This window comes from Lepisma saccharinum, chromosome 7 (assembly GCF_977018435.1).
Source record: "Lepisma saccharinum chromosome 7, izLepSacc3.1, whole genome shotgun sequence".
NCBI classification, from domain to species: Eukaryota; Metazoa; Arthropoda; class Insecta; order Zygentoma; family Lepismatidae; genus Lepisma; species Lepisma saccharinum.
The window spans coordinates 91,716,428-91,742,201 of record NC_139235.1 but is presented as its reverse complement, the minus strand read 5'-3'; the positions used below and the strand labels follow the sequence as shown (position 1 = coordinate 91,742,201).

At 36.4% G+C, this 25,774-nt stretch overlaps 1 protein-coding gene across 4 annotated transcripts in view; it reads right to left on the bottom strand.

The window, feature by feature from the left end:
* Nucleotides 1-5,917: 5,917 nt before the first annotated feature.
* Nucleotides 5,918-25,774, bottom strand: part of LOC145990015 (RNA-binding protein cabeza-like) — a 54,867-nt gene continuing 35,010 nt past the window's right edge. The window contains exons 4-11 of one of the 4 annotated variants that reach the window (XM_083125611.1): nt 24,814-24,880; nt 23,723-23,751; nt 19,720-19,844; nt 19,373-19,502; nt 17,526-17,708; nt 12,186-12,314; nt 11,093-11,276; nt 5,918-6,170 (exon numbers count right to left, since the gene is read on the bottom strand). In XM_083125611.1, coding sequence (XP_082981737.1) covers nt 6,137-6,170; nt 11,093-11,276; nt 12,186-12,314; nt 17,526-17,708; nt 19,373-19,502; nt 19,720-19,844; nt 23,723-23,751; nt 24,814-24,880 — 881 coding nt within the window. In that variant the 3' untranslated portion in view covers nt 5,918-6,136. The remainder of the gene's footprint in view (nt 6,171-11,092; nt 11,277-12,185; nt 12,315-17,525; nt 17,709-19,372; nt 19,503-19,719; nt 19,845-23,722; nt 23,752-24,813; nt 24,881-25,774) is intronic. The other 3 variants (XM_083125612.1, XM_083125613.1, XM_083125614.1) reach the window with 3 other exon arrangements.

Below are 25,774 nucleotides of genomic sequence, written 5' to 3'. Positions count from 1 at the left end.
GGGGGGGCAATTGCCCCCCACCCCCATCACGGACGTTCGCAGATTTTTCCACAAAGGGACAAGTGCTGTCCCCTCAAAAACACCACTTGAATTTGAAATTATCGCATTCCTGCGTCCCAATTACATAATAATTAATGTAAATTACTATGACTGAAATCTAATTATACGTGTGAAATATATACTTGTAGGTTGACCTTAGTTTTCGAGGTGAGGTCATCCTTGCCCACCTTCCAGACGTTCCATCCTCCCCAAGGATACTCAAGACGGAATTAGTTTTCACGTCCATCTTGCATTATTTCTTCCAGATGGCCAGGATCACTTGCAGGGGGGCAAAGAGTGGCAATTGTCCCCTCGACTTAAGTTTTATACAAATAAAAATACATTGGTAAAATTTTCTTTCTTGCTTCGCTCAAGGTATCTGCTTTTCTTTTCGAGGTGTGGTCAACTTCTTAGCCATAGCTAGGAAGTAGCGGGAGTTGTCCCTGGGTGCCGAACAATCTGATTGAGAAAAATTGTAAAAGAGAATGCCATGGCGCCGCATGATTTTTTTTGCATCCTATTAAATAAATAGTTTCTTTCAAAAATTTGGATCGAAAAATTTTCTTGCTCGCAGTTTCTTTTTTCCAATGCATTGTAAATTACCAGAGAGAAGTAAGAACAAATAAGTAATTTAGACAGTTGCTGCTATAACAGTTTGGTTTGGAGGAAGAGAGCTCACATTTCAGAGACAATTTATATAATTTTTGCTGTTTGTTACGGGGTGAATGAATAGATTACGTAATATATTTAAATAATGTTAATACCTAGGTATATATAAATATATATATATATATCAGTGGCGTATGCTGAGACCAAGATCAGGGCTATCTCCAGATATAGTAGTGTTTGAATTTTAAATGAAAATGTGTCCGGCAAAAAGGAGGGGGGGGCTCTTCCTCATTCATTTTGGATTTTTTTGTTTACATCGATATCTTGCCATTAAAAACAACAGTAGTAGGCAATTGACATAAACTATTTCATGCTTATTTATAAAGAGGAGCGGTCTATAACATGCAATATGTAGGACCTTCATGCAAGTATGAAATAATAATTAACTTCTTACCTTACTTGAAGGTAAACTCCATTCTTCTCTCCTTTTCCGTGAATTTTTTTGTCACTTTATCGAAGAATGTGTTCTCACATGAATTTCTGATGTTGATTAGAACCCCTTTCTCAAGACATTATAGCTAAATTGCTAAGCCGCGCTTGTCCCTGTGTTGCTCATTGTGGCCCCTAAATGCAGATTCTTGCTTCCCCAGAAATGCTATTGCATCAATTAATCTTATAATAATTCTGTTTTCCTTCACTTTTTCATTATGCAAACTGTCAGCAATCTTCTCTTGCAAATTCAAGGAATGATCAATTCCTTGAGAACCGAATGTCTGTAAGTTACTGAACGCACGTATATGACTAAGTGATTTTTGGTGTTTATCGCAAGCAGGTATCAAATAGTTTAAATTACTAAATCCTGTTGTATTCTAAGGACTTTTGTCGGTAGAAAAAAGCAAACATGCCCAGCAATACGACTAATTAAGTGCACTCGACCCAGTCAACCAAAGATATTTTTGGTAGCTGGTCTCGTCAAAACGCCTAATATATATATCTTATTTTTTCTTTCTGTTATTTTTGTTAATTACCCCAGAGTAGCTACTACACTGTTCTATTACTGAAAGGCCCGGAAGAGGTGGAAGAGGCCTACCTATCTCTATTATTTGCATCCTATCCTCGTAAGGAAGCCGTGAGAATGGCGTCTTGGAGACAAGTTCGGTGATTAAATCCATTTTCACACGCTCACGGAACAAAAACACAGCACAACAAAAGGATTCCCATCCATGAACACGATACGCGGGCGACACAAAGAACTCGGCTCTCGGACACAACAAGTTTGACCATATATCCCTTCCTTTTGCGGAAACCACCACCGACCCGCGTGGTTGAAAACACGTGCGTGAATGGTTGCTATGACAACATGGATTGTTTATGTTGCCAAACGTATTTCATTGGGATGACTCGGGCCAAAACCCCCACCGCGAGGGCGAAGGTTTTGACATTTTGACAGCGGGGGGAGGTGGTTTGCTTGAAACAGAAGTAAACAGGATGGCAACATGGCTGACGTCATCAGAATGTGCCATATCGCTGCGACCACAGTCGAATTTCATGGAGAAGCAGAGTGCCACCTTCAGGGGAAATCACTAAATTTGGCGGATTTATAATGCTTGTATGTGACGAAATTCATTGAACTGGAAGAGAGACGGGCAATGCTCGAAGGGATGGAGAAGGGGGGGGAGGTGATGTAATTCTCATGAGGCATCCCCCTAGCTTGAATAATTTGCATTGGCACCCCCGTCTATTTTTTTTCCAGCGATTTAGCGAATTTCGTATTTCCATTGTTGGCAACACTACAAACATCGCCAGGATGCAGAGAAGTCTTCACTCTCCAGCGCTTGGGTTTGGAAACCAGGACCACCAAGGTCGTCCCTGCCAGCACAAATACGTCATGGCTTCAAAGAACCGCCTGCTGGTTCAAAGACTTTATCCTCAGACGAAGAAGCCTGGCGATAAATAAAGACGACCTTACACTAGCGCTTTCTCCCATGGTCGTTACGTGAGATTGAAGCATCGGTTAAATTTGCTAGTCGATTATTTCCTGTATTTTAATATGGGCTTCGGCGATAGCCTAGAATATACGCGCCTGATATATATATAATATAGGCTACACATGCATATATATATCACATCAATGCAAGAAACTAAAACAGAGATAAAATGAGGTTTTTCTTTCCCAATCTGACTGAATTTTCAAGGCTTTTGCCCCCCCCCCCCTATCCGAGGATCTGCGCACCCATATAATGTTGGTACCTTCTTCTAATAAAGAAAACAAATTAAAATTACTGTAATATTACATTAATATTGTTATTACATGAATGGGAAAAAGACTGCATAAGAATAGGAATATAACAGCAAGTTTTCATTATCTAGCTCATGAATAGTTAAGATCGCTTCAATTTGTATAAAAACAACTGCCCTGGCAAGGTGATTGTGAAAGAGATAAGGAATTGAATATTTATTGAATAACGAAAAAGGATGTTAGATTCATTTGACGAAAAGTAAAACTCTTAATTTAATATTTAAGCATATTACTTAAGTAAGCCGAGCATCAGGCTAAGTTTGCAGCAGGTTTTATGTATCAATCTACGCAAGAACTGAGCACAGAATCTTCCGTGCCAGTCTTTCCTCAACCGCCGAGCTGCTTACATCGCAGACACTGAGAAAATCCACAGTATTGCCACCTGCAGAACACATGCATGTCAAGCGAAATTTATTTGTTTTTTTTTGTCTCCTGAAACATAACATTTTAGAAGTACTTTCGGTGCATAAATTATTTAAAAAATGTGTCATTACTTAATATAATACTTCGGAAGTCTCTCGTGGAAGATTCGGACTCCCTGGACACCCCACCTCCCCTAAATAGTCCTTGGCTGTAAGTTGTATTGCGATGTTTGTCAATGTGTGTTTTTCTTCTTTCAGACACACTGAAAAAGTGTTGTCTTGTCACAGAAACCCTGGGGGCTGAAAAAAAGGTCTTATGGTCAGAGTCTGACCTTCCAGGCAGGAGGGGGGGGGGGAGTAGCAGACATGGAACCTTGTACCCTCCCTCCAGTCGTCTCAATAGGTCTCCCATGCAATGAATTTGCGTTCGAAGGGGGAAATGGAATCAATATTGATAAGACTAGGAAGAAAATTTGACACCTGTCCGGTGCTTTTTTTTTTTTTTTTTTTTTTTTTTTTCGAGTGACGCTGATACGGGCTCTTAAGAGACCACTACTTACTCTTCACATCATCCGATTCTTGAATGTTTATTAATCAATTAATAGGCACATTTTTGGCAAATAAAAAGGCAAAATTTCTGTACAAAAACAGTAAAAATAAAATTTCTGTATTATAGCAGTGAATAATCACACTTTAAAAATTATGAAGATAATCCTAAATTTGATTTGAAACTGCACTTATTACACAAAATAAACTTATCCCTTCTAATAGCACATTTATGTAGTTACCAGAGTATTAAGTTTATTCCTGTGTAAAGGTTTCTTTTACTTGTCAAATATTTACAGTAGAATTAATAAATTTTCCATGAATTGCATAACTCGCAGGATATTTCAGACTTTGCGTCTGTATATAAAATGTAAATTTCATGTTTAAGATGTTAAGAGTATATTTCGCATTATTTTGCGACAAAACTGTAGGAAAATGCAACTCACCTTTCAGAAACATGAATAACGAACATTACAGTATGTTCTTTTATATTTAGTGTTTTCGTCAAAACTAATTTTGCATGCCTCTATCAATTAATAAAGGATTTGCGAGTTTTAACTCAATTGTAACAATTGGTATGAATGATTTGCCCCACAAATTTTTGCACACTCCTGCTTGTATCTTCTTTTATATCTTTTCACTTCTTTTAAAAAAGTTTCCAACATTGTAGACAAGTGAGCTAATTAGATGTAGTGGAGTGAGACACACAAGTTATTACCAAGCAAATTGTCCATTCTCATGTTTATTCACTTTAATTAACCTAATTAAAGATACAAGAATTGAAAAAACTAAGTCTTTGTCCAAAACTTCTGCACCAGAATACGTAAAGTATATACCTAAAAACAAGCAGGATGCAAGAGAAAAATTAATGAAAATAGTTACTGACAATTTGCCGAGCAATACTCGTGCATCCCACTGCAAAACCAAAGAAACCACCAGCACCTTGAAGTTTGCTACTACTGCAAAGTGAAAGGGGAGAGTTGTGCACAACATGATGTCACCCTGCAGAGAACACATGTGTATCGGCACCTAAATATTTTCACACCAAAATTCCTACACAAAGAACTCTTGGATTCACACATGAATGGTTAATTTCATGATATTTTCATGCTTCCTATTGAACTGGTAGACCACAGATTCATGTTAGAAAGTGTCTGCAGATAATTTTGCACTATTTTTTCACCGTAACATTTATACAATTTGAAACAATATAATACATTTTAGCATTAGGATACGTAAGTTTTGTGGTATTCTGTACAATATTCATAACAAGCCATGTTACAGTGGAACCCCGATTTTACATTTTCCTACATTATACATTCAATCTTGATGGTCCCAACAACAAAATGTCAAAATTTTCCTTGATTTTACATTTTCCCCACATTTAAAGTTTCTCCAGCTCAGTCCCCTGAACAACGTAAAATCGAGGTTTCACTGTACATACTTGGATTTCTCCAATCCAAACAGATCTTATCTTGCATATTTAACATACAATTTCTACTGTAAGCACTGGCAATACTCAGTATATCAAATTGAAGATTAGTTTGTCCACAACTTAATTTCTTGCTTGTCAATTTTTAATTCAAAAACCCACTTTTAGTGGACTATAACAAAAATTAACAAAAAGTAAATTCTAAGACATTTCCAGAAAAAAAGTAAATTCTCAGACATTTCCAGAAAAAAGTATATTCCCTGACATTTCCAGAAAAAGTAAATTCCCCGAGATTTCCACAGAAGTAAATTCCCAAGATTTCCACAAAAAAGAAATTCAGACTTTTCAAAAGATTCCAGACTGATACACCTTGAGTATATCAAATTCAAGTATACTTTGCCCAGAACAGATTTAAAATTCCTTCCTTGTTCTGTTTTGCTTTGTTCAAAATCACATACTTTTTGTGCACTACAAAAAATGTTGATTTTCCCTGAAAAATAGTGATTTCTGTTCTTCAACTTCCCTGACTTTTCACACTCTCAGGTTTACCATCACTATGCATTATAACACACACATTGTAAACTCCTATTTTAATATGAAGAAACAGGTCAATACAATAAAACAACACTCTTAGTGGGTGAATATCGCACTTTAATTCTTTGCAAATACTGTAATAAAAAAAAAGAAGTTCCACTGAATAAAAACAATTAAAATGGTCCTATCTATTTTGCACATTTCACATGAATTTCAGAATATTCATAGAAGCATATATTTTGCTCGCACACATATAGACATTTTTACATCCTGCAAGAATGCCACACACACTCTCCCATCATTCAATGTTACCAATCAGTATGGCTTAGAGCGGTCCTTTCCTCGGTCCCTAAAACAAATTCAAAGGATGAATTAATGAAACATACTTGAGGTGTGATGAAACATTCAAAATTCATACAAAAGGAACTTTCAGCATTCCAACTTATAAAACTTATCACCCCGTCGGAAGGAGGTCAAAGCTTAAAAAATCACGCATCAAGACGATGCTTATCACTTTCTGTGACAGTGATGGCATGATCCACAAGGAATTCCTGCCGGGGGGAACAACAATTTTTACGCCTTGACCTTCTTCCGACGAGGTGATGCAGGAGAACGCCATTCCATGCGAAAGAAGACTTTTCTAAAAGTTTCCAGCCGTTCTCAACGGTGCATAGCCATGGGAGGGGACTACTTCGAAGGACAGTAAGGTAGGTTTCATTAAGAATTCGTCTACTTTCGATATTCAGGATCATTCACCGAACTTTATTGTCAGAGGTTGTATAAGCAGAAAGGATGCAAGTTTCGGAGTGGATGTTTACAGTCTTCAGCTGAGCAGCATGCATTTAATACTCAAAAATTCGCATCCCATGCAACATATTGAGCACGCTGTTGTGACGTGACCACCACCTTTGTTACGGTTCACATTAGCGCCGCCATGTGGCTGAAGTCTGTAAACCTCCCCTCACTCTAAACTTACATCCTTTCTGCTTATATTACAACAAGCTGCTCAGAGATATCTACATTAACCTCTTGTAGATAATGGTTTATTTTCCTGACTCTTGACATCTCAAACGGACCACACTGTAATTTACCTTTATCTTCCTTCGCTCAATGTCAACAAATTCTCTGATGACAGCATGATCAATCTAAATACATTCTTCATTGGGGAGGTTTGGAGTGGCAAAGAATTGACTTTAGCCACTTCCGATTCTACATAAATAACTAGTGCCTACTTCAATGCAGACTGCATTGTATCTAAAGTAGGGATGGGATAGAGTAATCTGTCTACTCTATCGGTACTGATCCAATATACCTGTAAATAACTTACAATGTAGTGTAATATCGTGCCATTTTGTTCCAATTTTAATGGATATAAACACAATCTCCATTCTGCACTTTCTTTTTACAGTAAATTTCTAAACATGAGGCTACTCTTGCAATTGCAAAAGCAATCATCTAGTAACATACATTTCAAATTTTATATTGGATTGGTGGAATCTTGGTAATTGGTAAATTTTATATTGGTACGCTATCGGTATCTGCCTTAAATTTCATAGCAGCTCATTCCTAATCTAAAAGCAGACCTGTGAATTTGATATAACGAAGCCCTCAAATCTAACTTGTAGCATATTGGGGAAGGTGATACAATTAAAGAAAGAACTATTTTTAATGAAACCTCTCCAAAGGGCTTAGCAAGAACGAAGCTCTTCCATGTTTGTAAGGGCTTTAAAAAAATCCCGAACGTTTCCAAAGCAGAGAGGACCTTAAACAATTTACACCCCTATTACAACTAACTGTTTTTGTCAAACTACCAATAGCCTACCCCTGAAGAAAATATTATGGTAAGAAATCGTGACGTGATTCTGAATGATGTAGTGATTGAAATTACAACAGTATGGAAACTGACAAAGATAAAAATTCATTTATTATGACACCAAAAACTTTTGTAGTGATGCTCTTGTCAAACATGTACAACATTACTAAAGGGAAGGTATTGTAAAGAACACACTGTTTTCTTGCACCTCACTACATTTTAGCCACGTAAACTACATAACGCAGGTTGCAAACTGGCAACATCGAAATGAGACGTGATTGTGACACACACATATGCATACTTCATCTCGCTTGCAAGGAAGACCAGGTCACCGTGTCCACTGGCTTACAGTGGAATGCCAATTGTACAATCACGAGACTAATATTCGAACATTTTCAGGATTGAAGTGAATATGAAAAATTAAGTATGCACTAAATTAGAAATTCCACTTCCTTGAAAATAACGTGGCACTAAGTACCAAACTTCCAACAAACCACGTAGCTATCATTTCAAGCAATGAACATTGCAAACCATGTTATGCAAGCACAGTATGTAAAACCAATGTCAAATTTTGTAAAATAGCAAGGAACAGAGCACTAAACAGAATTATCAATTACTAAAATATGAACAAGCCCATCATGAAGACAATCAAAAGCGACTAATAAAGAGTGCTGTACTCAATCTTTAAAGGGCTAAATGTATGATACATGACGAACCCAACAAAATTAATCACAGATATGTAAATGTAATAAACAAGAATGGCTCATGTTTCAAGGAATGAAAAATGTAGACAAATTAATTATTCAACAAAACAGTTCTATTAATGTGTGTGGCCATTGTGACTATCTACTTCAGTAAAACATGATACTTAAAACTAAATTTCCATTTACTCATACCTAATAAGAACATTGAATGTCAGGCATAAAGAATTAGGCTGGATTCAAATCTACGCTCAGGTTCAAATCTACGCTCAGGTAACACTCAGGTCATGCTTCATTCATGATTAATTGGAAAGAATATTCCACGGGAGTGCAAGCGTATTTTGACCTGACTGAAATTTGATTGCTGATGTGAACGTGCATCGCTCAAACTACGATCCAGTAGTGCTCTTCAGCCTGATTGCAAAGCAGCCAAAAGTCTTAAGACCTACCGGAACACATAACCTCAAAAATTGATTACTGGGGACAGAAAAAATCTCAAAATTTTTTCTTCTAAATTCTTTGCAAAAAAGTCAAAATATGCATTTTCATGAAACAGAATAAAACCAATTTAAGAAAAAAAAACCTGACAAACAACCAAAATTACAATTACAGCCTATGCAAAAAATTTCAATGAAAAACCACAAATATGATCCATGCATACTACTTTTTTCCATCCTGTTGCGTCAATTGAAAGCTTTAAATCCAAAAAGCTAACCGATTTGAGACTCAATTCTCCTGAACAACCAAATTGTAATTTCTTGTGTGCACGCGCAAAGGAGGAATTTCATCATATCACCACTCAACCTCATCTTCATTAGCCAAAACTGGCACAAAAGTTTAAAAAAAAAAAAAAAAAATTCGAGTCAATGAAATCTCCACTTCCGCAAATAAGTTTTTTCTGTTCATTCTTCTAGCACCAGTGTTTAAACATCCACGTCCATAGTAGAAAATCTCAAATATTGTAGTTAACCCAATAGACAGGCTCTTTATACCAGAAAAATCTGTACACACTGTCAAGTTACCAACACCAGACTGAGCGTTGCTCGAGTGTAGATGTGAATCAAGCCTTAATCATTAACCCTTAAACACACTGTGCTGAGAGAAAAGTGCTCAACACAATACAGTGACTGATAATGTTCAGAAACATTTTTTTTATTTGGGTGTGGATGTAATACCAGTCCTCTTCTTCAATTACATAATATTGTAAAATGTTCGGATATGCACAGCATATTGCTGTATTGGGACTATGAAGATTGAGTGTACAATGCAGGGAAAATGTAAAACTGTGGGAAGAAAAAAGGGGCACCAAAGCATGTCTATTGCTACATGTACCTGAAAGTGTTCATTAGCAATTAGCGGAAAGTTAAGTTGATTCCAGCTACAATTGGAGCAATTCAATGTGCACATTTTGGAGTGTGAATTTCCACAATATCACTCATTTTCTTCAATTCTGCAGCTTGAACAGAATGAGTGCTAATGGAACAGGAAAAATGGGGGAGGGAGGGTGTCACATTTTGAGAATTACTGTGGAGCAGTCAACAAGGCAGTGCATTTGCTAGTACAGCAGAGCTCTTCTGCTTGAGAAAGCAAAATAGGTTTCTATGAACATAGGCTCCACTGCTGTAGAACAAAACTGGGTAGACCTGTGGCTCTACTATGTGGAGCACACACAATGATATGTTAATACAATTCTAAACTCCAACAGAATTAGTTTCGGGAGGAAGCTACTTTGAGCTTTCTTCTACTTGATAGAACAAAATGGCTATGTATGACTAGGCTTATAGCCTCATGTATTGAACAAAACAAACTACGATTTATAACTGTACCACCTGTAGTATCAGATATAAATTTTAAAACTGAAATAGTACTGAATTTTGAACTTCCTGCTGCACCTCCGGATGTTGGTAAAAGATACCTGGAAACCAGCGTGGGTGTTGCGAAGGGCTGAGGCAACAATATGGGGAAAGTTTATCAGGGTAGCCACTCTAGGACCATTATAAAATTCAAGTATAATTCCCAGTTTTCAAGGTGAACTTTCCAAAATTCAAGGCTACAAGAAGATATTCTCACCGTTTCAACCTTGTGTATTACAGCCTCTCACCAACCACTACCACTTTATTGAAGATGACAGAAAAGCAACATAATTGGTATGTATATAAAAAAGGTTTGCTTTTATTTTCCCAATGTTACACTGCAGTTTCTTACTGCATGCCAGGTGCTAAAGCAATGGAATCAACTGTATTATATTATCTGTGCATCTGATTCTATTTGTATCAATAGTTTAGCATTCCTATTCTGTCACTTTTAGTTAATTGCAACAATGGGAATGACAAGAGTGGATACTTGCAAGAACATCCATGCCCAGCCACAGAGGCACTTATCTGAATCTCATTTCCAAACTTAAATTTACAATAGTACAAGACCGACTGAAATTTATGAAATAAAAGACTGGTGTGAACATACGATATGGTAAAATTAAGATGTTTCAGAATTGCTCTTATTCTTCCTAGTTCATTTGTGTTCCTGTCCCACTCCCAGATGTAATTAATTATTAACCATAATGATATTCAAAAGTGGACCTTCAAATTTAATCTCTTGCAAATAAAAACAATGCACAAACATGAAACTTACTCAACTTTTCCAAATTTTCTGGCAAAATATGAAACTTAACAGTTGATTATTATGATGGGAATGATATATGTATTCATACTTAGGTGTAAACCAGGTTAAAATGTCCTAGTATGCAATATCACTCACTGATTTAAAATAACTGGAACATACCCACCGCCACGCATGGGACCACCACCGCGACCACGGCCTCTGTCTCCCATACCACCACGTGAGAATCCCCCACGGCCTCTGTCTCCACCTGGGCCTCCACGACCACCTCTCATGCCTCCTCGGTCCATTCCACGACCTCCTCTGCCACCTCTCATACCACCTAGGAAAGAGTAAATCTTACTTCAAACAAACTAACAAAAATATTAAACTTTCAGAACTTGTACCCACTTTGAAGCAAATTGTACAAACACAAAAATTTCTTGCATTTAGTGGATCCAGTAATATACATATTAATCCATCACACTTTTTTAAAAGCAGTTTTATTTTTAACAAGTAGTACAGAATCTGCAAATTATTCTAGTCAGTCATTCACAGTGCTCACAAACACTAATAGCATGCATTAATGCAATTACAGAAAATTTTTAATTTAAAAAAATGACAACTTGACTTGAAGACAGTTTTCTTCATATTTCACCAACAGATTGCACGATTTCAACAATTTAAATGGCTATCTATGACTAGGCTTATAGCCTCATGTATTGAACAAAACAAGCTACGATTTATAACTGTACCACCTGTACATAATGAAAATTAAACATTTTATATACATATTTTCACAAGAACGTTTTGCACATTAATCACAAAAAGGTAATTTGCCAAGAAACACACACAAAACATGCAAGGTTAGCAGGTTGCTCAGTGACTGGAAAGGCCAAGGAACACAAAAAAAAATATAGGCATGCATTTTTACAATGAAAAGAACTGAAGAACAATTAGGTCAAAAAGGTTTCATAAACTACAAAGAACATCAAGCACAGCACATTCACAGTTTTAAGTATTACAACACAAAGTTCCCATTCCAAAGTAAATAAGACACTTCCACCATGAGAATTCTTGTCCAGTCTCTTATAAAGGTAAAATCACTGTACACAAAATAAACTGAAAATGGAGAACAGCCTGTAATGCCACTGCATTGAAAAGTAAACAACATTCGTTATTTAGTAATTTCTCCAATAAGCATGCCTTGTCAATCGTTGTGGGTTAGTAAAGTAGAGTGGAGTTAACTTACTTGGTGGGTTACCACCTCCCACGCCTTCTGGCCGTGGTAAACCACATCTGTTGCACTGTGTACGCCAAGAGAAATTGGTGTTTCCACAATCCCCATTGGGGCATTTCCAATCACCATCACGGCCAAATCCTACAATGGAAAGTCACTTTCATATAATTCCTGCTGTCAAAATAATTCCAGTGCTTATTAACACACATACATGCAGAAATTGTGGTGTGACCTGTTATTTCACTACTTACAAATGTTTGAACTTTTGGTTTCCTTCATAAATTTTAAAACCTGATTTATAAAAAATATTCCTTTACCAGGCACACACTTTCTTTTTATTACAGAACATTTTACAATCATATACACAGTTATGTATACACTTTTCACTACCTTGAATCAAATCCATGTTTACAACTTGTCCTTTTTACAAATTTAATAAAAAAAAATATTTCTAATTACCATATTGCATCACACATTACTGCCACATTTTTTCACTGTAGACTTCCTTTTCACATTAAAACCTCAGGTACAAGAAACAAACTAGAGTTTATGGCTACAATATTATTTCACTTCAAGAGAAACCTAGTTTGATGATTGAACAGATAGATGATGAAATAGCATAAGACTTTCCCATGCACCTGAAAAATGGTTTCTCTCAATAGCAAAACTGTAATTTTACATTTTCGTTGCAGTTTATCCAGAGTATTCAGGTTCCACTAAATTTTGTTTCAATGTCACTGACACACCCATGCATGATCTCAAATATGTTGTTGAATCAGCAATTAACTAACGAAGTTAATTATAATGTTTATCAACTTCAGTTCCAATGTAAAGTCATGGCACTCTTTCAAATGTAAGCATACAAGTCTGCCATCATGAAGACAATGGCATAATACATCCGACATTCTTGCCTGCTCCACTAAACCTTGTTATTTCAGCATTGTAGCAATTTAAATAGCTCAGAACAATTACGAATGCTGTATTTTATTGTAACTGTACCATATTGGTTATTACTTTTACTTAAAATTAACGTCAATACAAGACTACTTGGTACTGTTAGCCTCACCTGATTAGCATGTTCTATTAGGTTTTTGGGCTAATTTGCAAATAAATTCAGTAATGCCATATTATTTTAATGAATCTAAAATATTAGAACACAAGGCCTGCCAAATAATGTTTTATTGTTGGCTTGCTATACCGTAAAATTTCCTGTGTCGTTGCAGAGCTGACAAATATTTCTACCAATTTTCTTATGAGAACAAAATAAAAGCGTGCTGTACTGTTGCACTTTGGACAATGTTGATGGCAACAACATTATAGTATGTTACGTATCTTTGGAATTTTAAGTTTGTTCATTTCCTTGTCGACTGTTAAATGTGTCACAGGCAACCGGTATCACTAACCTGTAGATGTCTCAACTGGCAATGACATTACAAGTAAATGACACACGCTAACATACAAAATCAGAAACACTTCTTCAAAAATGACATTTTCCCACTTTTTGTGTTGTTTGTTTATTTCCCACTTGGTTACTGAACAATTTCCTTGATTTGTCTTATAGCACATAATGTGGTAGTAGCAAAGACATTTTTCACAGAATGTGCACGTTCCTTGCAACCCTGCAAAACTGATTTTTTTGAACGTTCGTAGTAAAGGAACGACAATGACAAAAATGTTACAGAAGTTATGTTTTGATGTTCTCTAAACTTTTCTGTGCTCTGTGTTTGTCATTAAAAATCACACCCTGTATGTATATGCGTGCGTGTGCATGTAATCCCAGACATGCATGATTGCCTACCCTAGTCAGGGTAGCTTGCAGGCCTGCAAAAACTAATGTATAACCTCTTTCAATTCTTGCTCTGTGTGTCAAGGAGAATTGGAACAAGGAAGAATTTTTTGATCTTTTGCCAAGTCCGCCTCATGGAAGGTCAAAAAGAATGACTCAATTGTAAAACATAATAATTATGGAACGATTGACATCCACCGATTGTGTTGCTCAAATGGGCATGGCCTACAATTTTAGGAAACCACCACTAGATGCCACTCTGCATGTTGAACCTGTCCATAACCTCATCTGTTGCAAGATGGTGACCGTTCAACAAAGGGCTTTTTGAGTCCTGCAGTTAAGCAAGACTGCGTCAGTGATTACAGAACAGTGTGCATTTCAAGAGCATTTTGGGATTGATCCACCTTTGCCGAAGAACAGATGTTTGTGCAAGGGTAAGATTGCAGGTCAACCTCGCACTTGTGAAGAAAGTGTGCCAAGAATTCAGCAAGCATTTGAACAAAGCTCACGAAAGTCTACTTGTGGTGCCAACAGAGAAAGTTTGGACTATAAACCATACCAATTACAACTATTGCAAGCTCTTACTGTTGTTGATAAAAGGAAATTTGTAGAGTTTGGCAATGCTCTCTTAGTGGACATGGAAGACAACAGATTTTTAGTGATGAAGATACATTTCATGTAAGCGGTAAACAGTGAAAATGTGCGGATATGGGGGCTCTAGAATCTTCATGCAATCGTAGAGCATGAGCGAGATTCACCAAAAGTAAACTTTATTTGTGCAATTTCTCACCAAGTTTTGCCCCCTCCTCAATTTTCCTTAATTTTTCAGCACGTGCATTACATATGCTCACAGAGTGGTCTTTTTGTCATGCTGCCCTCCAAATTTGGATCATCTAGCACCCATAGGGCTGATTCCAGAAGCAAAATTCTGGACATTGCCACTTTGTATAAGGTTATTATTTTTCCCAGCAAAAAGGTACATCTGATTTGAACAAAACTCTGCTAAATGCCCGGTCTTTAAGAAAACAAAACAAATGTCATCCATGTACAACAATTAGTTCTTGAGTTAAGATTCTACTTTAACTTCATGGCAAGTTTCTAAAGCACGCACTTGAAAATGTGTCAGCGTGAACAAGAATACAGGTGTGCGAGAGGCCCGGTTAACCTTGGATATTTGTGCACAAATGCTGTGTGTGTGTGTATATATATATATTAGGGATGGGAACGATTAATCGGTACTCTATCGGTATCGGCCGATAAAGGCAGATCGGTTTATCGGTAAAATTACAATTATTTTACCGATCCGATATATCGATAAATGCAAAATTCTGCCATTTTGTTGTAATTTTTATGGATAATCTCGATGCCCTACTTTTTAAAAAAGTAATTGTCTAAATATTAAACTTCTTTTGCACTGCAGTGACCTTGAAACACACATTTATTAAGGAGATCAATGAACCTTTCAGGTTCTTCAAGGACCATTTCTAATTTTATATCGGATCGGTAGAATATCGGTTATCAGTAAATTTTATATGGGTACTTTATCAGTATCAGCCAAAATTTCATATCTGCCCATCCCTAATATATATACATATATAAAAACAAAGCAAAAAAATAATAAAATGTGATGCAATGTGTACAAAAGACTCGCAGATTCTCAATTTTCAGGGTAACAAAATTTCCACAAGATTCACTAAAATTATATACTATGCACCACATGTTACCGTATTTACGCATGTATAATGCACGTGCATGTATAATGTGCACCCTGGTTTTTGATGGGGATGGGGAAAGTGAAAAAAAATTTCTTGTATAATGGACAGTATAATCCAGGTTCAAGAAATTGCTTTCTTAGTTTTAAAGCTGTTGCTATGCTAATTAAGAGCTAGTGACATCATACCTATTCAATGAGTCAGTCACCTTTTGCTATGTGGACCAAGAGGAAAATATCCTCCTGTAAACAGTAAGTCACCAACCCAAGCCACCTCCCTCTCCCTCCACCTGTATTTAGCATACCAAAGCTTTCACTCTTTAACCACCTTATTTATTCAATAATAGTAGAAAGGCAAAATTACATTATGGATTTGCAGTGCCCAGGAAGATAATATGTCATTTCTTGCCCAACAAATACCGCTGATACACATCCCATGCTCAAAGGTACTGCTTTTCTTGTGTCGCAGAACTTTATATTACAAAGTGAAAAATTGTGGAAATTTGCCTTTAAACTTTTTATGCATGGTTTTGCTCATTTTCTCTTTACTTTTTCTAACCCTTCAAAATCTATTTTTTCCATGACTGACGTTAACATTTATAAGAGGCCCGTGCAGGACCGTCAAATTAGCCATTACCAGAACAAGATTTCTTTCATTAAGACATTTGCACACTCCAAATATGTCATTATTTGGCCAGTAATACACTATTTTCTTTCATACAAAGTACCACAAAAATCAGAATGTTCCTTCATTTTGTGATGAGTATATTTCAACTGCATTCATATTAGTGTCGGCATCTTGAATGAAATACTGTTGCCATATTCCGAAACTACAGAATTCAAGCATTAGCCTACAATGATATGTAACTAGAGGCACATATTTTTGGTGAATAAAAAAGCAAAATTTCAGTACAAAAACAGTCAATTTTGGGTTCAAAAGTGGTAAATAAAATACAATTTTGGTGTTATAGCAGTGATTAATCACATCAAAAGTGCTATACAAAATTAAGTTTTGGTTTTAAAACTGAATAATCCTAAATTTGATTTCAAACTGCACTTATTACACAAAGTAAACTTATCCCTTCTACTACATTTATGTAGTTAGCAGCGGTAAATTTCATGTATAAGAGTAATTTCGCATTATTTTGTGACAAAACAGGGAAGAAAAATGCACCTCACACCTTTCAGAAACATTAAAAATGAACATTACAGCATGTTATTTCACATTTCGTGTTTTCGTCAAAAACTAAATTTGCGTGCCTCTATATATAACATGATAGAGTTCCGTAAAGATGAAAAAATTATTCCGTGCATAATACGCACCAAATTTTGGCAAAAAAGTGTGCATTATACATGAGTAAATATGGTATTCCTTTATGCATGCTAAAAAGTAATTAACATTTCAACTGAAGCTTATTGCATTAAAATAAACTTTTTTTGCGCTTGTAGTGACCAATAATTCAGCAGAAAAAAAAGCATGTCTTGTAGCGATAGGACAGATTAATAAGTAAAATTACATATTTTTTTAACAATCAATCTAAAAAATAACCTACATGTGTGTTATTTTTATGAGTATAAAGACAATTGACACGCTCTGGCAAATGTCTGAATATGCAGTTCATTTTTTAAAAGGAAAATTCCACTGCAGTCACCTGCTTTTATGTATTAATGAAATATTTGTGTTCATTTGATATTTTATATGAAGTGTGTAGAATATTTCTAAGAAAAATCAAATAGATCTATCCCTGAAGATTTGTGGTGCTATCCAATACCTTGAACAGATTGTGATAAAATCCAAAACAACATGCAGATTGTGCTGAACACAAAATGAGAACCATACTCTATAGGTACTCACCACCTCCGCCGCTGCCACCGCCGCCACCACCTCCGCTCATTCCACCTCCACGGCCTCCCATGCCGCCACCTCTCATACCACCGCCGCCGCCACCGCCACCCCCACGGCCACCTCTGCCTCCGCCGAAGTTGGTCTTCTGTGTGGCCATCTGGACCTTGATTTGTGAACCCTTGAAGTCCTTTCCTGGATGGGGATTAACAACAGTGAAATTAAGTACATCACACACATGACGGTTACTGGGGGGAACAGAGGGAGTACATGAAGACAGCTAGTCTACAAATACATCATTGGATTTAAAAATGGTAGTATTGTATTTTTTTAAATACTCAAAGGATAGTGTGTGTATAGTGAAACTCCAATGTCTTACATATTCCGACATTTCGAGTCTTTTCAGCTTGGTCCAAGGGTTTCAAGGGGGAGAAAGCAATGTTGCTACATGCCCGATTTTTGCCCAATCGTACAAGACATCTTTTGCTGTCAACATGCACCATTCCCTTGCTATGCAGTGGGAACCATTAGGTTTCGCAGTGATTGGCCTTTTTGAGGGTGCCACCGGTTTCGAAAATGACTAAACTAAAAATGCAATATACCACGAGAATTTCTCCCCCACCACGGAAGGTGGACATAGCAGATTCGTTCCGCAGTTCATGTGACCCCCTCTGGTTTTTGATGGAAAAGACAAAAATAGAACTTTGAAGTTTCTTCCTTCGGCAAACAGGCTTGAGAGGGAGTGTAAAGGTGAACTTACGGATAGTGACTATCTGCCAATGACTCCCGCTGATGTCATTTTATACAGATATCAAATTAGCAAATATGCACTGTATTCTATTTATTCGCCATAAATTGAGCACAAATTAATTTTTGCTCAAATAAACTTTACCATTAATAAATTGAATTATGTTAACCATGAATCCAAATGTCTGCCGAATGCATTGTTGTGTGTTCAAGTTCACATTAGCCGTGGAATCCAGATTTTACCACACACATTTCTGATTAATTCTTTGCAATGGTTCCTCAATATGCATATCAATGAACTGCTTTTACATATGCATAATATACTAAACCTCTTTCATTGGGAGATTTTAACTCTTTGCTTACAAATGTGTCAAATCAGCATCATCTCAATTTGTTGACAAGTGTAAAAAGATACACACATGTACAAAAAAAACATGCGACATATTGGGTTGGAGGGGTTACAAGTGGATTTGCTAGGGTAAAGTTTTCTGGGTCTCATAAGGTTGTATGGAATATCAATGATAGTTGTATTAATATTGATATTGTGTAAAGAAATCATATGTATTTCTTTAAATGAAACTGGATTTTGGTCAAACATATGAAAACATTCAGAGCACTAAATATAAAATAACTCCTAAATTTACAAATTCACTCCAAAAGGCAGCAGCACCTCATTGGCGCAATGAATGCATCCCTCTTTTGTTCAGAACAGTTTTAACCTTTTTCTCAAACCTCTCCTCGATGGAAATCATGCAACTTGCAATCTGACCCCTCTATATGCAAGCATCAAGAAGAAACACTACTGCATGGATGAGCAGTGTAGGGTATCACTGCACACAGGAACCTATTACAGCACATATTAACGAGACTAATTTTCGTATTGGCCACCAAGAGCTTTACTGAGTGCATAAGTAAAATATTGCCTTGAAATTAATGGGTCCAAGGTATGGATCTTATGGGGAGCAACAGTGGTTCAGAGCTTATATTAAACTGTAGGTCCAGTCCCAATTTGCCCAGCTGAGCACAAAGTGGACTTAAAATTATAGGGTACATACAATACATAATATAGAATATTAAAGATTTATACTCTGCATAAAAGCTACAAAACATACCATCAAACCAACTTATAGCAGATTTAGCAGCATTGGCATCATCATAGGTGACAGTGGCTTCTCCTTTAGGCTTTCCTGTTGCTTTATCCTTGTACATCCAGATCTTTGGCTTGCCTGTCCTTTTGTCGGTCTGCAAAAACAAAGTTGGTTGTAAGATAAATTTACAGGTGATATAATAATAGGACCAAATCGTTGTTCGAGGTTTCATCATGTATTTCTACATATATTTCTGCAGCATTGTTTACAATTTATATTAGATGAATACCGTGTCATGAAAAATCTTGTATAACTCTAAAATACAAAAAATTAATCCAGGTCTTGCTGCGATTCACGCAGAAGTAATTTACCTTGATAATTCCAATTGATCCAAAATGCTGCTGAATATCCGACTCTGTCACATGTTGAGGCATGCCCGACACAAAAATGGTATCCTCCAGCACAGTCAATTCATCCCGTCCACCTCCGTATCCTCCTGTGACACATACAGAGCATTAGAAAATTGACCAACTTTAGCAACAACAAAGGACAGTTTACAAACTTTTGTGTGTCCATGAAATGCCTACAAGGAAACAGCGTGCAAAACAATTCTAGGAGCTCAACATGATGCTCAAAAGTGTTATCGTCGGCACTGCAGTTATATGTCTCCACAATTAACGAAAACAATGTAAAATATTAAAATCGCTTGGAAGATCTTTGTCCTGATATTCTTAGCCTTCAAAAGCCACTTATCAGTCACACAACATAGTACTTTCTTTATGCTTCAGTACTATAATGGTTTCTTCCCCCTATTGTTTCAGAGCATGGCGATTGAAGATTCTAAAAGGACAGGGTAAAGTAGTGGCATTTTGTCTGTTTACTGAATGCAACATTAAAAATTAGTAAAAAATTAATACAGTAAAACAGATTGCTTTATATCATTTATATAGGATTAAGTCCAAGGATTTTGGAAATAACACCCTGGGCTTCTTTTGGGGGTGGGGAAGGGTATATTCTGTACATGGTAGTACATTGTACAGCTACAAGCCTGCATAAAAAACATTAAAAATTCATTGGACTCAAATGTAAAATAGGTGCATGCCTGTGCTCATAATTTTAAACCAAGCCTGGTCAACCATCCATCTTTGTGGGGTGCAGGGTGAGCGGTTAGTACTATACCATTGTACGAGGGGCAGGAGGCTTTGCTGATAACATCCGATTTGTGAACAACAGTTAAAAGGGTGAAAAGGAGGGAGGGCTCCTTCCCTCACTCCTACTGTAAGATGTAGGTGGGAAGCTTGCTGGCCTGCAGCCATGTCATCTTGTTCCATCCTTCCATTGAAATCACACAAAAAATGTCTATAAAGTTTGTACCCAGTTTCCACGCAAGCAAAACAGGACGACACTAATAGGGTTGCATAAAAGAGTTATCTAAATTTACTTTCAAAACAGTAGTTTGTTACTTGCACAAAAAAAGCAGTTGCAACCATATTCAAAGTGCTTTGAAAAAATTCTTTTGTAGCTATAGCTACCACCATGCAAAGACAGACAACTATACTTGTGTATGAATGTATCAACAAGGACAAATTAGCTAGTCCACCAGAAGACCATATGCAACCATGAGCATTGTACATAATAAAAGTACACTTATTACTGACCATATTCAACCTGCAGTATATCAACTGCTTACTACCAAACAATCACTGAATCTCAGACATTTAAGTTAAAACCATTTTGTAACCCCATGTCATTCAAACCATTTGGTATGACATGTGTAAGTTTGTTCATACATGACCCCTCATCATGGCATCCTATTTTATAAACTAATTACTAGAACTCAAAATGTTAGTACCACTTTTACCTGGCATCCAGAATTTCATTACATGTACATACTATGACTTTACGCCTGAACCTTACATGCCAATTTTGTATTGGTTCAATAGCAATTAATATTTGGCATATTATAAACTTTGCTATGTTTATAATTTTAGTCAATTTCACATCAAATATTGGAAGGGTTTTTTGTGACATACTATTTACCAAACACTGACACTACAAGTCACCATAATTTCATAAATGCATGGTTGCAAGGGGACAATCCTGGGAGCAATAAATATGCACTCCGGTGCACATTGCTATGGCACATTATAATGTGCCCCAATATCACAAGCAGTCAAGGGTTTTTCTTTATCAGAGGGGCACATTAAAGGCAGTTTGCTCAATTACATCCCTGACACCCACCCATCCTGACACATGAACACTTGGAGGTAAGGATGGGAATGGTGCTGTTTTCATAACCTCCACTGATGGCTCAGAAACTTACCATCACAATTTCGTGGTACGATCCTACGCACACATCTTTTATTTTTACACATGCTTGTATAGACCATCACTTTTAACAGAAGGAATTTGCATGGCTTGGTGAAGACTATGTATTTTCTAAATTGTGGGACACTATTGGTCCCATGAACACGAAATTGGAGTTTGTTCTCATGCAGTTAACATGAGGAAAGGTGACAAAAACGAGCATTCTGACCAGTGCTCCTATTTGCAAGCTTCTCAGAATACTATCACTGTAACTGCCAATCAAGGAGAGGTTTTATGTGGTACTGTTTTGCAAGTTCCTTCCAAATATTTTTACCTTATAAATATGATGGTATAATAAACACTGAAGCAAACACACAGTATGAAACCCACATTAGATCTGGCAATAGCAAGTAGCAGGTATCCATGTGCAATTCTCCAGACATTCTCTGGAATTTCAGCTTATATATACACTACTCTTGAGGACCAAATTCACTTTCTCTCATGCAAGTTTCACATAGCACTTTCTTGCTATTTAATGAATACTTGCAGCATGAAATGTACGAAATTGTCACCAATACCTTCTTAATACACTTTTCCACCTAAAAATTCTGCGAGGACAAAATACCTTCCGATTTAATGAACATGGGGTTGAACAGTAGTTACCATGTCTGGACTCTTACCAAGAAAAGAATTCTACTTTTAATGGGCTTATGGTGGGATGAAATCGCACATTAAAAAACCTTTCAACCAGATTTCAAATTAGAAGTAGTATGAAAGGGCTGCATTTTTAGCACTTACCTGATCGCTTTGCTATCAAAATTTTTGTTAGTTAAAAACTACTACCTTTTTTTTTTTTTTACATGAAATTGCCTTGAATGTTCACTCAAAATTTTACTGTTAACCCAACACAAAGAATTGAAATTTATCAATATCTGTTTCCACCTATCTTACATAAACAAATACCTGCTCGAATTGCAATGAATACAATAGGCTCTAGGATAAGTTCTTGGAAGTACTCAGAACTGATCAATCAATTTTGATTTTTCAATATTAAGTTGCACATGCTGTACCTTCCCATAAAGATTAGCAGGTATGCCAAAAATTAGCATACCTAAATTTAATAATTAATCCACACTCTTGAGAACAAATGGCTTTGTGTTATGTTATTCAGGTTAAATTACAAAAGTTACATATTATTACAACTAAGTAAAACAGAAGTCTATTACTTGAAGTCCATGATGCACTGATGATTCTTGTGGCAACAACTATTCTGAACTACATATACCAATAAAACAATCTGTAGCCATAAGATGATATATGATGAAAACTAATAGAAACATGAAATTATTTTGTACATGGTTCAACTTCTTGAATAAATACCTATTCCCATTTTCATTTTCAACCACCTTGCACCGTTACAATGCTCAATCTTTTTCTAATCACTACACAATAGAAATTGAACATGTACTTTATTTTAGTATTGCAATTCAGCCAATTTTGGTTAATTGGAGCAATGAGGATGGGTCACAATTTGATGAAGGGGCACTACCAAACACCCACACGTGGGCTGGGGCTTGGATCTATAACCTTTGGTGGCGATTATTGTGGCCAGCCACCAAGCTGACTCTGAAATTGAACTTCTGCCTGCAACCAATGATTGGGTCATTGCATTCAAATTCAAAGATACAATGATTTCCAAATTGAACTATTATTTATGAATGCACACTTAAAATTTGGACAGCCAATTCCCCCAGTATGTAGTAACAGAACCAAGACTTGTGCCACTATGCTTGAAGATATGGAGATATCCACTCATAGGCAATTTCATGTTTACCTGTGCAAACTGACAAACGTTTTCACCAAAACATACCTCGAGACAGACAACACCATGAGAACTACTAAAACTCATCTACCACTGTTCATATTTGAAGTGAACAACTACATTCAAGACAAAAAAAAAAAAAAAAACATACAGAAAAGTTTCTCAACACACAAGCAGCCCTTTCATTGTAAGACAGGAAACCAAAATAATTAAAACAGCACCAGTTTTTCACCTGGTGCTTTTACCTTTGTTATAACCACCCCTGCTGCCACTGCTAAAACAGTAAAAGACTCAATCAGTAACTTGAATTTCTGGTAGGGTGAAGTCACAGTCCATGCTTCAGTGACGTGCTGGGCTTCACCAAAACTGGGCAATACATACTGGATTGGTAACCTTCACAGCAACGATTTAACTTACAATCCCTTTTTCCAAAGTCGGTTGCGTAATATTTTTTTTTTTGTTCACTTTGCAAATGAAACTGGGTGAAGGAAGGGTGTTCGTCAAACAGTCAAGGTGGTCGACGGTAGTGTTAGGGAGTCTCAAAAAAGTCACGAGTCATTGTAGATAAAGAGTAGAGTGGCAGTCATTCGAGTGACACCATTCCAAAAACCTTACTCAACGCACTTTTTGAATGTTAAAACCCTTCTTTTCCTTTAAACCTTAAGCCCAAAATTACCTTTCGAAAACTCAATTTTCTTACTATCAGCATGTGCTGACACCTCAAAGAAAAAAAAGGTACTCCATACCACACAATTTTATTACCTTTTGTCGTAATTGTTTGTAACACTTTTTAATGAACCAGAACAATAAGAACCCAGTACTTTTTAACAACGCTTCCAAATATGCCAACGCAGCACAAATTTGTTGAAATACTGACATGTATATATATATATATTTCACCTGCATTTTTTGAGTATAGTTCACCTTTAGACCATCCCACATAATTATTAACTTTTAAACTCTGTCTTGTTTTTAAATGTTAACTTTAAATCTATGACCAAACTGTCACATGTCATGGGTATTATATAAGGTAAATAAATTGTACCTGTTGAAAAGAGACTTAAAAACACCATCGCATTAATGGCAATGCAATTAATCAAGCATTTCAATATTTCTTTTAAGAGAATTTAATAATTTATGTTAGATATAAATATGAACAATGTTTTACTTTAAATACAGATTTAAAATTTTTGAAACTATAAAAATTTGTAATTTTTTACATTTTTCATACCAATTACAGTAATTATGGAAAATCTATTTTGTTGACTTTTTCTTGAAAAAATTAATAAAAATGGATGGTGTTTAACCTAGCTAGTACTTATGGAATAATACTTACTTAAATCCTCCTCTCCCACCAGGCTGTCCACCACCTCCATAATTACTTTGTGGAGGAGGTGGCGGAGCTGTAAAAGAAAATGCCAAATATAAGCCCAATGACTTCTGGCATTTGCAAGTTACATGCTACACAAAGTCATGAATATACACTAACCATCATGGGTAAAAAAAAAAAGCTGAAAATAAACTGAACTCAGAGGTATTACAAGGGCTTATGCACAGGGACTAGTGAGGACTGGACCTACAGTTTTATATGGAATCTGAACCACTATTGCTGCTTGGTGAGCATGACAAAAAGTTTCAACAGACTGGCAATATGCTGTAAAGGTAAGTCTCGACATATAGAAGAACCCTCACACTTACAAAAATAGCAACAGATGACAAATACGGAATAAGTATGGCACAAAAGCAAGATTGTTAACAAAAGTAACAATTTACCTTAGCACTGACACTTGAAACCAGCAAAATGTCGACCAACGAATATTTAAATAAGGCTCCAAAATCTCAGAACCTTATAGGTCATCCAGAGTTAAAGAGTTTAAGATGGGATCCTACAGGTTATTAAATCAAGAAAGCATAAGTGTGTAACATTGGAAGTGCAGACATGAAAAATGAGTCTGCATATGAAAGGTTGTGTAATTAGGTCTTTGTGTGTTCTATTTGGATGAGTTTTGAGAATGGAGAGGTTACGAGTCTTGGGGAGTGATAGTCATAAAATTTTGTCAAAGGCTTCACGAGTATTGCTGTATGTCTAGAATGATTCAGCAGAAGTTTAACGTAGAGTAAGTCAGTCATGCAGTTTTCAAAAACAAATTATATAAAACAAACACATCCAACATGCATCCTAGTCTCAAATTAAGTCAAACCTAACGTCATAGTCTGCACTTTGCACTTTTCGTCTTCATGCAAACCCACAGTCAACTTCTTTAAGTCAAGACAACCTATAAAGTCTATGGTTTCCT